We start from the raw sequence: 15,577 nt of genomic DNA on the forward strand, positions 1-15,577 counted from the left end.
CCTGACAAGCCACAACCACATCTCAATTCTCCATTACACACAAACACATACCAACATACTCAATGTCTCCCAGAGAAGATGTTAAATTAATCTCTACCATCTCTCTTTTCTGATTTTGTTCACTCAGGTATTCAGTGTTTTGTTTTGTTATTTGTAAAGGTCAATGTCATTTTAGTTATTCTCTGATGTGAAAAAGATGAAAAAAGAGACTATGTACCTTATATTCGAACTTTGAATGTCATATCTGATCTTACATGGATGTGTGTTGTTGGGACATTAAGGTCGGAGTATTCCCTCTCTCTCTCTCTCTCTCTCTCTCTCTCTCTCTCGCTTTATCTGCCTCTCTCTCACACACACACACACACACACTCTCTCTTTCACACTCTCTCTCTGTGTATTGTACTGTGAAAACATGCTGGCTCTGCAGGTCTGATTCATAGAGAAAGGTCATGAAGTAAAGTAAATGAAAAGAGCACCTCTCTGTCTCTCTCTCTCTTTCTTTGTCATTCTGTTTCTCTCTCTCTGCCTTTTCCACTCTTTATTTAATTCTTTCTTTTTTGACATTCTACTGACAGATCTTTTAATGTTTGGGTAACTATCCCTTTAAGAGTAATTCCAATATGGTATTATCCCATGATTACTTCCATGTTTATGATATCTGGAGCGTTCCTCTGTCGTGACACAATTTTTATTATTAATGCATCAGCACTGCTGTTTTGATTAACACACTATTAACTGCTGCAATGCCACAGGGAGGGAACATGAGTTTATAGCTGTGTGTTAATGGAGAACGGGGAGACAGAGCTGAGCTGGCCACTAATGGCTTTAGTTGGAGGTAATGTGAACATGTGTTAGGCACTGCAAGCCCTTGGCTCTCACTATGATAAACACACCACTGCCTTTACAAGATATGCAGCTCACAGCTGTGGAAAAAAGGCTGAAAGTGAAATGCACAAATGGAGCCATGACAAAAGCAAAATAATAGAGAGAAAATGAGAAAGAGGGAGAGGTGAGGAATAAGAGCTAATTATTAGCCTTACCCCTCGGCTGGATCTCATCATGCATGCAATGAATAAGCTTCAAGTGTAGACGTGTTTGTGTGTGTGTGTGTGTTTGCACTAAAGTAAGAGGAAAATATATATGTGCTAATCAAAGATTGCGTTGGCATATTCCCTGCGCACGTACTGCTTGTAAAAAAAACAGAGAGGAAAAATAATAAAAAGAGGTTGTGAATGAAGAAGTGGTGAGCAACTGAAGTGGGAACATGAAAGACAAGATATAGAGTGATAGCAAGAGGAAGTACAAACAGCTTGAGAAAATTAATGATATGTTATTTTGAAGCAGTAAAGGCAATGTATTGAGAGTATTGAAGTAAAAATGCAGAACAAGATTGGACACAAAACAAGAGAAACTTATACTGAATACATAAAGAGAGAAATGGTGAGAGAGAATAGAGAGAGAGAGAGAAAGAAAGAAGAGGAGTACAGATAATTCCTTGATCAGGAGGAGGAGCCCAGAGCAGGTGTGCAATCACATCTCCAATAAGTCAAACATAACTAAATTAAGTGTGTCGATGGGCTGTAATTCACCAACAGAGGGATTTGATCATATGATGAGCAGATTTGTAGGTGCAACTGAGAAGAACAAAGTACGACATTTCTTGTCAGCCAAAATAATCTGTATGAATATTTTGTAAACCAATCACATCCAGCTCAGACTAAGTAGCTTTTATCATGTGTTATGTGTGTTATGGTAGCACAATATTTCATTTCAGAGTGAATTTCCTTGTACTAGAGTTAAATACATTTTCTGAACTCAGATTAAATGTGTTTCTAGTTTATAAGTAGTCAGTAGGCTGTGTTTAGTTTTTGCAGCATTTGTCCTTGTAATATATTATTAAGAACATACACAGTGATAATTAGTGTGGGTGGTAGGAATTTGTCTCAATCACATGCTGTACTGCACATGCTGTAGAATTCTCCATCCATTTAATCATCAACTTCATGGCCTTGTTGATGAACCTGCGTCAAAACTTTTCCCTTTTTTCTTAGACGTTCCATACTCCAAGTTTTGGTGATGAGGAGTTTGAAATTCCCCCCATCACGCCTCCTCCCGAGACAGAGTCTGGTATGGGCCTCCAGGAGGTGAACTCGCCTTACCCCGGGCTACCAGGCCACCCCAACTCTCAGCGGGGGTCGTTCACTCCACAGTTCCCACCTCAGAGCCTGGAACTCCCCTCAATCACCATCTCCAGAAATATGATGGAGCAGGAAGGAATTAACATTGGACACCCCGGGGTAAATATTAGGTTATTTTTATATTTGCATGAGACATTTTGAAGATTTTTTTTTTTTTGCAAATGTTGAAGCGAGTTGTTATGCAAAGGAAAACATGGTCTCTGCAGTTACAGTACATTTAGCTTACAGCACCACCTGAATTTAAGGATAGTTTTCAATTTAGTTGAAAATGTCCTCTAAATGTAAATAAGTTTGCCAAAGGTGTTTTTGCAAAACAAATAAAAAATGTGGTTAAACTTTGGTGTTACATTTACTGTTATAAAACTGGATTAGTACTTGTAGACACTTAGTACATTTACATGCACCTAAAAAGTTTGGTTTCAGTCAGACTGTTTTAAATGTCTTGTAATTGTACCAGTCTGATTTTTAAAAAAGTCAGACTAACAAACCTAGATAACACGATTGTTGCTCGGCTTCTTCCATTAGTAGACATGTTAATCTGACCACAATTGGCCTTGCCAAGGGCTGGCACACAATGTGAATTTAACAGTTCCTCAGCTGATGTCCGTCCTTCTATTGTTTGATTACACAATGCATCATGTTTACTTGGACAGTCAAAGGAAAACTGTTGCTGCGCTATGCAAAAACACTGTAGCTTGATTATATCTGTGCATGTAAATATTCTGACAGAACAACAGTCTTGCTAATAGACAATGTGGCCAGAAAAATACACTCAGATTTAGCTGAATGTATTTATTCTTTAAACCTGTTTAGCTGTGAAGACAAATATACAAGATAAAATAAAGGTCTAGGCAATCATGTTTCACGATCAAGCTTTTATCACTGTTAATTCAGATAGAGAAATGGCTTTTAAATGCCATCGACATGGATTCACCGAAGAGAAAACATTGAAAATGCCATGGCCAGACTAGATAGCCTTTATTAAAAACTACTATAATAGAAATTAAATCGCTGTCTAAGAAATTTGAATACATAACATGATACAAAGTGACATTAGCCGGCAGATAATGTTCTTTTGTTCCCTCCAAGAGTTTTCATGAATATTGCAGAATTTGGCATTGCAATATTTCATTGCAGCAGACTTTTATTTTAATACAGAATAGTTTTCCCAGAATATACAGCAATATACATATATATATATATAGAATTATATATATTTATTTACATTCCAATATGAACATGCACCATTACATTTTACTGCTCCTTTCCTGGCTATCCATGCTGCTAGCAAGTAAAATAATTGCAGCTTTTAAAATATCTGTACTGCATAAGTGACCGCCGGAAGGCTTTTTGCCTAAAGAATTTTCAATTCATGGTCAGTTAAGCTTGTATGCATCTGGAAGAAAAACGGAACCTTGACACAATTACAACACATACGGTTCTCACTGCACTGTGAAGGGATTAGATTTTATTCTTGCACATTATTCCTCTTTAGCGGCTATTTCTGTGGACAGCGGTTCAGATTGTGTGGGGACTGTATTAGCAGGGTTTGGGGAGAAGGAGGGCACCCTGCTCTGTGTCTGGTGGCATTGTGACCGTCCCTCTGATTCTTCTCTATCGCTCATCACTCATGGTCCTCCTGAAGGACTCTTTGTCTCTCTTCTCTTAATAGAATTGATCTCAGTTTGACCTGCTCTCTGGGACTGGTACAGACAGTGCTGTGCGTTTCAGTCAATGCTTCTCATTTATGAAGGACTCTGTAAGGGCTAGCGGACGTTGGCACTATTACCCCTAACATTGTCCTTCAGTGTTGTATTTTAGACTTTTCAAAAGATTCAAAGATTTTTGGTTTTATATCTAATGCAGTCTGACAGACCAAGAAGGACAATTCAGGATCAAATTTATGTAATATTACAGATAGATGGCCGGCAAGTGCATAAACCAAATATTAATGTTCAGAGAATTTACTCTTCAAAAAATGATAGAAGCAAAACATTATGTGCTGTGGTTGAGGAATTAAATCAGATCATTCTATGAGGCTCCTGTTAGAGATGAAACATAACAGAGTACCTGTGCTAGTTTCAACTGCCTTTTCTGTTTCTGCATTTTTGCCAGCTATTGCTCAAATTTCTTCTCTGTAATGCTGCATGCATGTAGCATTATATTTTGACTATGCCATTTGTTGTACTTTTTGTAATTGTATGTTATAACAGCCAATAATAATGAATATGCGAGACACTGGAACAACAAAGAGATGCAATGCAACAGCAAAATACATCGATACATCTGATATATTATGCACATGCTCTTTCTTTATTTTAATCGAAGGTGCCTTGAAATGATGGTCTGAAAATGGTGGTTCCAGACCATTTGGGGCCAAGTTGACCTCTGACCTATCCCAAAAACTGCTGACATTTCTTTGTTACGCATGCATGTGATTGCAATGCAATGCATTATTATTATTTTATTTATTTATAATTTATTTTATTGTATATTTAGGAATGAATGAAAGATTGAACAAATAAATAGATAACTTGAGGTGACATAATTTTATCAGGTAGTTTAAACAGCTACAAAAAATAGAATGGTGGCTCATTGAATGGCTACTAGCCTCTGTCTCTGTACAAAGATTTCCTATTTGTACAGAGTTGGTGGGATTGCAGAGCACACTGCAATGGTTCAGCTTGTCTTTAAAATGTGATCCCTCACAAACTGACAAATTCTGACTGTTGTGTCTGTGAATAAATTGGAAAATATGACCAGTGTTGCAGAAAATATATTTTTCTTCCTCCCAAATCCAAACACATGCTCACACACACACACATATATACTTTCACCTCTCTCCCCCGTGCTTTCTCTTTACACCTTTCTGTTATCTTATCTCCAAGCTGAGTAGTTGTGAAATCAGTTGTACATCAATCTCTGAAAGTGGACCCCCCATCATGGTTTTTTGTTTTGTTTTTTTACGTCTGCTTTTTTCTGCCAGACAGACATTGTGACATATTTGGCCAGTAAGAAATGAAAGATATTCATGCAGGCATGCAATACTTGTAATGAAGTCTCAGCCTGACCTTCTGTGTGATTGATTCTGCAATTTAGTTTTCTCAGCCAGTACTTGAAATGAAATGAAATGAAATGAAATCATGTTGAACATGTTTTAAATACCCATAGTGCAACGGGAGAGTTCGGAGGGAGGGAAGAGGAAAGGAGAAGACATGAGAACAAACTGGAGCAGAGAAAAGAAGAGGTTTAAGGTTGTAGATTAATCTTTTTTTAAAGGGACATCATTTACTCACCTTCATGATGTTCCAAACTCTTATGACTTTCTTCCATAGAATACAAAAGGAGTTGTTTTAGCCTCAGTTTCTATTCACTTTTATTGTATAGGGAAAAAGTGCAATGAAAGTTAGTGATGACTATGGTTTGGAACAACATGAGGGTGAGTAAATGATGACAGAATTATTATCCCTTTAAGACATTGGATGGATGTATTGGACATTTTTTCAAAGGGTGCAAATAGTTTGGGATGCACTATTCATGAACAGTATATAGGCTGCGTGAAACAGGAAAATGTGTGTGTGTTTTACAGATGAAGATAGATAGAGAGGAGAGTGAGTAGGTGGAGGTGAAATAGAAGTAGAAAACAATTTATCTTCACACTACCATGGTCTCTGCGACCATTCAAAATTCAATTTTTCATATATATATATTTTCTTATTTCATTTCTTTTTTTTCATGAGGAACAAGTTATGCAGGTACCCATAAATAGTAATAAAACAATATATTGTTCAGGGTTTCAGTGCAGCGGTGAATATGTGAGAGGGGGCTGATAAACTATCCATAATAGAGCTGACCTTTTCACACTGGCCAAAATTGTAAGATTCATCCTCATAATTACCATATAGATGATTTTACTCCTTTTTCTGTTATGGAACATTTCCAAGAGCTCTAGGGAAAGATTGAATGGAAATTGAACTTGTTAACATTCTTTTCAGCATGGAATAGCTCATACCAATCTGCTTTTAATAAACTCGCCAATTCCATTCCCACCCCCCACCAAATCCCGAGGCTGGTATCTTAAAGAGCAGACAGAGACTCTCAGCCATTGACACAGCATCTTCAGATTCTTATCACTGATCATCTGAAAGCATTATTGGTTATGATATGGTTATGAACACATCCTGGTAGGTTTTTCAAAGATATTTTGTTGACTGTTTAGTTGCGGTTCCTGCTTTTGATGAAAGAATTGACAACTATTTGAGGCAGAACTAAACGGTCATCTGTTATCAAACGTTTCAGTGTGTTGCACAAGGAGCTTTTTGGTCAGAATGTCCTTTAGGTGAATGTTGGAGGTTTTTGTGCCCAGAGAAACGTCTAGAATCTAAACCTTTTAAAGCCTGTTGGGAAATAAATATATGAAGGAAAAATTTATTTTTTTGCAGAAATACAGAGAAATAAATGGAGAGAGACTGATTGCATGAATTATTGCAACATTTGCTCAAGCACATTCAAACACACAGAGGAGAGGATAGGGCACATCTGGCCTCTTTGCACTTCCGAGATAAGTTATTTACAGATTTATGAAGACTATCAAAAGCATCTGTGTAGATGTGAGCTGTGTGTCAGCAGACAATGTTCCAATCAAAATGCAAATGGAGGGGTGTGCAGCAGGGACATAAATAAACAGATCGGATACTGACTCACACAGTCTACCAGCTAAACTACTCTGACAGCACAAATCAAATTTCTTTCATTGCCTACAAAGGCTGCTATTAGCAAAAGCTGCTTGCCATTTGTGCTGGTTTAGACTGAATGTTCCATTCACTTCTCTTTCTTTTCGATGCTCCGATTTGTATGCTAAGCATACATATCAATTTTATATACAATCATCATCATCATGTTTTCATGTTGTGTTGTTTGATCGCTCATTTTCATGTCTGGAATTGGGAAGATAATGTGGTCAAATCATGCTTCAAGATACATCGCAGCCTCTTTTTCATAATCTTAATCTGGGAATTATTTTTACTTCTCTTCTGCTTTGTGCAAAGGGATCAAAGTGCTGAAACTAAAGACCAGTTCTGTCCACTTGCAGAATCTCATTGTCCAACGCAGTCGTTTCGAGAAGACACAATTTGTCAGACAAAAAAAAATCAAAAGAGTAAGTGGGCATGTGGTCGGCTGACGAATGTAGCATGTTCAAATCATTGATCAAGTCAATGTATTCGCATGGGAAAGAGCTGGAACACAGAGACTGCTAAAGACTTTGATGATAAATATGAGCTTTAAAAGGCAGTGTTACATCTCTGTGGTTCTCCACATTAGGGACAGATTGAAAATGATGTAGTGATTTTAGAGAGGCATTGGTAGCTGTTAGTTGAGTAGTCCTGTAGGGACCGTGTTGAAGGGCTAGACACAGATGGTCTTGGCTAATGAACACTGCAGACAGGTCTAATACAAAGACAACTGTACATCTCTGTCAGTGCCCCCATGTTCTAATGATGGAACTAAAAGGACAGTTATCTTAGCACAAATGCAAATATATTTATGTTGTCTCTTTTTTTGTTTTTTTGTTTCTAGATTATGTTTATGCAGCGTTATGTTTCTTAAAAAATATTTTCACCAGAACAGATGTTGAAAACAGCTATTGTTTTGCAGATTGTGTTTTTGATAAGGCATGGATTCAGTATAAAGCTCTATGCACCCAGGGAATTAAAAAAGAGATAATGTAATCTTTTTTTGAGGGAAGGTGTAAGAATATTGCACTAAGAGAGAGGGTTCAGCAGGGCTGGCCAATAAGCCCAGGTGCACAGCTTTATGATGTGTTGACACATACAGATATTGAGTGTGAGTCTCTGAATACCAGATGGCGAGAGAGAGCTAGTATGTAGTTAGAACTTGACTGAAAAATGTACAAAAGCGTTTAAACAATACACATCATCATGTCAAAACATCATGCAAGGTATGCAAACCCATATAAAGATGGCATGATCTAATATTCAGAAGTTGATAGTGAAAACGAGCTTAACAGGATTCAAATCTCACCCTGGACCAGTGATTCATATATATTCAATCTCTTTGCTATTTGGAAGTGACATATGAAGCTTGTCATCTCTGATAGATTTCTTTCACCAAACATGAGCAGTATCATTTGGTGCATACATCACAAATTTAATGCAGGCTGCTACAACCCTAAGAGTGAGTTCTGAAATTAATGGGAATTTTATTTGGTCACCATGGAAATTTGGACTTAATGGAGCATTATTGTGACATGTGCATGTGATTTTTGTGGCTTCTGCATCTTGCCGCTTCAGTATCTTGGTTTAAAAGTGGGAGTGGTGGTGGTGTAGTGGCTAAAGCACAGTACTGTTAACTAGCAAGGTTAATCAGCAAGGTCACTGGTTCGAACCCCACGGCCACCACCATTGTGTCCTTGAGCAAGGCACTTAACTCCAGGTTGCTCTGGGGGGATTGTCCCTGTAATAATTGCACTGTAAGTCGCTTTGGATAAAAGCGTCTGCCAAATGCATAAATGTAAATGTAAAAGGGTCAATATCACTGCAGTTTCTGATAAGTTTTAGGATTTTAACTAGAGGTCGACAGAGTTTTTTTTTGTTTTTTTGTCGATTTTTGTTGATTAATCAGCACCGATAGTTGCTTTTGGAATTATCGGTTATCTGTAATAATCAACGATGTTAGTTTGGCAATAGTGGTGTTTTTTATTTTCTTCAATGGGCAGCAATGGAGGGTTCTTGGAGTATTTTGCAATGGAGTATATTACTATATTGCTATATTATTGGTGTATTGGTAAGATCCAATATTGGTCAACCTCAAATTAGAGGATTACCGAAATATTCACAAATGGAACTCACCAAACGTTTTAATCCTTGTCATGACAATAACCATGTACCTCAAAAAAGGCAGTTTGTATGAATGACAACTGTTTCTGAATTTAGGTCTATAATATACAGTAAATTAGAAAATGTAAGAGTTATGATTGACTCATAATTATGTATCTGTTTGTTCTGCAGGGCGTTGATCAGAACCACCTACGTCAGTACCCTCCAAACCCCACCATGGTGATGCGCTCAATCATTAGTATGCACAACCCCAATGGCATAATGTCTCAAAACCAGCTTACCACCATCAACAAATCACAGATCAACACACAGCTGGGGCTGAATATGACTGGATCAAACATAGCTCACACATCCCCATCTCCACCTGCCAGCAAATCGGCCACACCCTCTCCTTCGAGCTCTATTAATGATGATGATCAAGAGGAAGGCAACAGGGTGAGTGGCATTATAATTTACTATCATGTTTTGTTCAAAATTTGCATTTCATCATTATTTTAGAATGAACATTTTTAATTGAATATCACATCCCATTTGTGAGTGATATTATGCATAAGTATAATTGTACAGTAGTTTTAATAATAAGCTACCTTCTTCTGGCCAGGTGATTGGTGAAAAGCGCCCCGCCCCTGACGCAGGTAAGAAGCCAAAGACACCCAAGAAAAAGAAGAAAAAGGATCCCAATGAGCCCCAGAAGCCAGTGTCTGCATATGCCTTGTTCTTTAGAGACACCCAGGCAGCCATTAAAGGCCAGAACCCTAATGCCACGTTTGGAGAGGTATCCAAGATTGTAGCTTCTATGTGGGATGGACTGGGAGAGGAGCAGAAACAGGTAACTTACTGCTGTGCTGTTTAATAATAGGACCTTCCAACCATGAGTTTTTGTTTGAATGCAAGAGTGTTCTGTAAATAGAGTAGGGATGCACCGATAAGTAGACAAAAATGCTATTTCTGAAAATTTGAATATAAACTATAACTTTAAAATCAGTTACAGAAAAACTAACATGAAGAAAGCATGTTTTTTTATGTTTCAAGCTAAAGTGCTCTCTTGGTTATTAGCAAATTTAATAAAGAGCATTTTCCAGTGCTCCAATAATGTGTGTTATTGTGTGTCATAGCCATTACTGTCAAGCTCCAATATGACATTAAGATGCATAAAGGCACCCTTAAAGTAATCCATATGACTCTTGCATTATATTCCAAATCTCTTGAAGCCATAATATAGTTTTAAATAAATACGTATATCATCTGCATACACAGTTGAAACAAACATTGCACTTGCAGGGCTTCCTGGAGTGTTCTGTCAAAATGAACCAAGTGTGTTTTAAAGTTAAAAAATGATGACTGAAACACATATTATTATTATTATTATTATTATTATTATAACAAAAATTATATATTGCAAATTAAAATCATCTTTAAATTGACTGAGTAATGTAATATCCAATCACATCTAAAGTGAACACAATGAGATTCACTAAAGAATCCATTCTACATTCCTGGTCCTTATACAATGAAAAAAATAAAAATGTGCCAATAGATCTGGCTTCATGTTCACTAAAGATTGTCACTGGAATTACTGTTAATTTTCCTGCTGCATTATCCAGTAGAGTAATTAACAAAGGTTTTCTTAATAGTCTACACATTTTTCTTCTGTCTATTTAATTATAAAAATGTGTTGTCATAGAAAAAGTGATTTTGGTGCAAATGTTATATAATAACATTTAAAAAAATCTATTATTCCTAAAAAAATCTAAATTAAAATGATCAGTGTGTCCAGAATTTCTGGTTTAGAGCTGACTGTTATGGAGCATCAATAGTCTTCATGCTTGAGCTAATATAACAAGCATTCTTAATTTCTACTTCCTGAAAACTCAAATTTGCTCTGAATGTTTCATGTCAGGTGTTGTCACTGACTGCTTGATATTTTCACCTTCTTTAGTTTTGTTATTACCAGCTGAGATGAAGCCTTTAGGCTCTCCCTGTTGTGAGAAGCATGCTTGGCAGTCAACATTCCACTAATTACCTGTTTATCACACATCACATTTCTGTTCTCTGCAGGTTTACAAAAGCAAAACAGAAGCAGCAAAGAAGGAGTACCTGAAAGCTCTTGCAGCATACCGTGCAAGTCTTGTGTCAAAGGTGAATTTTTCTCTTTCTATATCTCTCCTTCTCTCTGTTTCTAGAACCTTCATCTCTCTTTCTTTCCTCCTTTCAGTCTACCTCTCTAGTTCTTCTTCTCTCCCTTCATCCTGTTTTCTATTATGTTCCTGTTTAACCATGTTTAAAAGATAAGACCTTCTGCAAAGTAAAATTTATAATCAAACCAACAAATGTAGAGCTGAAAAGGGATCGAAGAGCAGTTTGTATCTCCCTGTAACTTAATTTGTCTGTGTGCATTGATTAACATATACTGATTTCCTCAAATTACATTTTTAAAAACCAGTTGGTAAATCTTTGGGTTTAAATACATTAGGCCTTTTAAGTATATAGGAGAATTCTCCTATATACTTAAAAGTGTGACAGTGAATGTGTTTCTTCCCTCACAGCACAGGTGTAAAAATAGCAGTAAATACAGCTAATGAATTAGAATGAGATATGAGATTAATATGATCCATCATGCCACATTAACTCCCTGTATCAGCCAGGCAGCCAGGAGCATTTGCATATTTGTTACTTTGTGCTGATAATTATATGCTGATATTTGAGCAGCAGATCGTCTTACACAGTATTTAGCATTACTGTTATTCATGTATGTTAAATTCTAATTCATGCTACATTTATGTAATTTTGATATCATCACATTGAAACCCGGTTCAGCTGTTGAGTAAACAAATGTTTTTTTCTGAATCATAAAACCTTGAAGTTTATTATTTTCAATATGCAAGATTTCAAGTCATATGTCAAATATTTTCCTAGGCTACTAAATAAAATAAATTCCTCCCTTGGCAAGTTTTTTAGATCACTGAATGTAAGACAGCAGCAATTTTCTCTGAGCCACTCTTTTCTGTCAAGTCAGTCACCAGATCAGCACGAATAAAGGAGAGAACACTACAAAAGAAAGAATCTGTTGAGTACTAGAAGTCGTCTGTCTGCTCATGTGAGCAGTGTAGACATTCATCTAACTGGTCTCTATTTTTGTCTCAGGCTGCCGCAGAGTCAGCTGAGGCCCAGACTATTCGCTCAGTGCAGCAGACCCTGGCCTCCACCAGCCTCTCCCCAGCACTTGTGATGCCTTCCCCTCTGTCTCAGCACCCTTCAATGTCTGCTGCTGCACAGGCGCTCCAGCAGGCCCTGCCTCGAGCCATCGCTCCCAAACCTCTGCAAATGCGTGTTGGCAACAGCAAGATCGTCACCTCTGTCGCGGTAGCTCACCAGAACATGACACCTGGTAGTGTTCAGTCGCAGCTGATGGGGCAGATGGGCGTGTCATCGCAAATGAGTCCACCGATGCAGCCGCGGCACGCCGCTATGCAGCAGATGCAACAGCAGCAGCAAATGCAACAGCACTTGCAACACCATCAAATGCAGCAGCAGCAAATGCACCACCAGCAGATTCAGCAGCAAATGCAGCAGCAGCATTTCCAGCATCACCTGCAGCAGCAGCTTCAGCAGCATCACATGCAACAGCAGCAGCATCAAATGCAACAGCAGCAAATGCAGCATATGCAGCAGATGCAGCAGATGCAGCAGCATCAAATGCAGCAGCATCTCCAGCAGACGCAGCAGCAATCTCAGTGTTCGCCTGTGCAGCACTCGCCTAGCACACCTCACTCAACCTCTCTCAGCAGCCCACCACCCCCTCCTCCACCCCAGCCACACCCCTCCCAGGTACAGGCCCATGCCCAAGTCCTGTCACAAGTGAGCATCTACTGAACCAAAACCCTAAGTCCCAACTCCATGTGATCAGCTGAAGGAAGTTGTTATTAAAAAGCATCATTAAAAGGTTGCTTTTATAAATTGCACTTAAGAAGTGTGTAAGAAATATGAATGTTTTACAAAGAACTGTCCTTTGTTTTAGATGGATATATGATATGTGTTAAAAGGACAAAGCGTCTTAGATGGAGTTTTTGTCTATAAGATAGGCTGAACTACAGGGAGGTCTGTTCATAGACTTGAGTGCCCAGTAGTCATTTGTATGTACATTTAGTTCATTTGATTTTCGTTCTTTCTGTTTTGGAGTTTAATATCTGTCGGAGCATGATTACTTGGGCAAAACACTTTGGCACGATCACAGGAACACCTGATGGTTTAATTTAACAGCTTTATTTATGAGATCAGTGTTTTATCCAAACACCAGATAAAATGAAAAAGACTGGATTTCTGTGAATGGTGAATTCAGAAAGAAGGCACTGTTCAACAAAAGGGAAAAACTAAACTGAACAATACAGAATTACTAAACTGGTCATCAGAGATATGCTTTATTGGCTTTTGCACTCTCCGACCAGAAGTCTACCATGTTTCCTTCCCTTTTTCCTCATCCTGCTTGTTATTCTCCCAGATGGAACTGTTTAACTGTCACTTTTGGGAAAACCCTCAATCAAAGCATACTTCTTTTTGCCATGTTATCAATGAGATCATAAGTGACATTTAATAAAAATATGTATAACACTCTGGGTTTTGCTGGATAGAACAATGGACTATCTGACATACTTCTATAGATCATTTCCTTCATCGTGTCTCCAAACACTATGTGACCTGCTGTATGTGTTCTGTGGAAAGAGCTGAAGAAGTTCTTGGAGGTCCTTCTCCTCTGGACAAAACCTCAAAAGCACATTCACTCCAGCTTGTAGTAACAGCACTCCACTAAAAATTGTCTTTACCTCAGTAGTTTTATTGAATAAAAATGTTTTTGTTCTTTTTTTTTTTTTTTTTTTTTTTTTTTGTAATGAAAACATATTTAATGAAAAAGGCTAAATTACAGAATTTGATGGTAGATGGTTTACTGATTGAGCCATTTTTATTCCATGATACCCAACACATTCACAATGAGGACAGTTAGACAGGAATCTTATCAGATTTCTTTTTTTTTTTTTTACTATCATGGAAAGGATATGGGAGTATTTTGTGCCAGCTGTACATTAATTAGTGGTAAATATAAAAGAAAATTAAGTTGTACATATTTCATACCTCATGTTGTAAAGTTTTAATATGTGAGGCTTCAAAAGCAGAAGTTGGCAAGCTGACCTGTCATGCTTTCTCATAGTACTCTTTTCTACTTTTTATGAGTTACAGTAGAAGCAATTCATTTGTTATATGTTTTCTTACAATTCAAAATTAATTGCTTTTAAAACATAACAGTAAAATAAATACAGTTTATATCGGTTGGAAACTCCATCTGTTTTTAAACTTTTAAATGTAATTTCTTAAGTTACAAATTTTGTCGCCATCCAAAAAGCACATTCAAAAGAGGCATTACATCATCAATATAATACTACCTATACTTTTGTATTGTATTTCTCTGTCTCACTGTTTGCATTTAAAATAACAATCAAAAATATTTATTTCAAGGGACTGAATCATTTCAAAGATTATATTAGCCATACTTTTGTATAAAATATTTCCTCAATGTGTCCTTGTTAGTTATGAAAGATTTAAAATAAAGACAACAGTACTTAACATATTCAGTTTATTTGGGAATATAATTGTATTTGTGTGCACTCAACTCATACAGACATTTCAATAGGAACAGGGATTATATTTATTATTCCATCAGATATATTAGAAAATGTCTTTAAGTGTCTTTAATTTGTATTATGTTTTATGCATTTGAAAGCAGTGTCATTAAGATTAGTGTTCACACCTCTCCAGTGTCTGTCTCTGTCACTACATTTTAAATATGACCTCTGAGCCCCGATACTACAATATTGGTGGGGGAAGGGAGGATCGAAAAGGCTAATTATCATAAACACAATAAGCATGTGAGGACTGCGACGTGTCTTTATCTGCAATTTTATACACACTAGAAATTTGCGCCTTTTTGTTCCACATTAATATAATTCTCAAACTGTATTTTGTCCTCAATTAGTTAATTTCAAGAATGCTTGTGCAGTTTGTCAGAGAGAGGCTGCAGTGATTGGCTCTCGAGTCTGGTTTTGTGTCACAGAGAAGCCCACGCTCTCACTCCGTGATTAATTGCAGCATCTGTTCTGTCAGAGAGTGGAGAGGTCTGCAGGAAAACTGCAAATAAGTGCTGGCAACAGTCTTAAAACGCCTATGATGAAATGAAAATTAAAAACAGCGACAACCCTACATGCCCTGAATTTCAATAGCAAGAAGTGGGGAGAGAGAAGGAGGGTGAAGATTGCTAAGCATAGAATGTAAGAGTGGTGTCCATGGCGACCAAACACATCCTTTAAAAACATCCAGTAATGAGAGACTGTGAAATAGTGGTTATTATTCCGAACAGTCTTATGGAGGTCACCATCAATAGTGCATGCAGTGCATTGTTATTTGGTAAACCTTGTTATCCACACAGTCTCAGTAAGGATAAATATCTCACAACAATGGTTGAAACTCTGGCAC

At 37.4% G+C, this 15,577-nt stretch overlaps 1 protein-coding gene across 1 annotated transcript in view; it reads left to right on the forward strand.

Annotated features, from left to right (window-relative positions):
• Positions 1-14,651, forward strand: part of LOC127618503 (TOX high mobility group box family member 3-like) — a 73,252-nt gene extending 58,601 nt beyond the window's left edge. Inside the window, exons 3-7 of the mRNA XM_052090996.1 lie at positions 2,052-2,297; positions 9,227-9,490; positions 9,657-9,884; positions 11,114-11,194; positions 12,200-14,651. Of these exons, the coding sequence (XP_051946956.1) occupies positions 2,052-2,297; positions 9,227-9,490; positions 9,657-9,884; positions 11,114-11,194; positions 12,200-12,928 (1,548 nt within the window). The 3' untranslated portion in view covers positions 12,929-14,651. The remainder of the gene's footprint in view (positions 1-2,051; positions 2,298-9,226; positions 9,491-9,656; positions 9,885-11,113; positions 11,195-12,199) is intronic.
• Positions 14,652-15,577: the final 926 nt, after the last annotated feature.

The sequence above is a fragment of the Xyrauchen texanus genome, chromosome 2, assembly GCF_025860055.1.
Source record: "Xyrauchen texanus isolate HMW12.3.18 chromosome 2, RBS_HiC_50CHRs, whole genome shotgun sequence".
NCBI lineage: Eukaryota > Metazoa > Chordata > Actinopteri > Cypriniformes > Catostomidae > Xyrauchen > Xyrauchen texanus.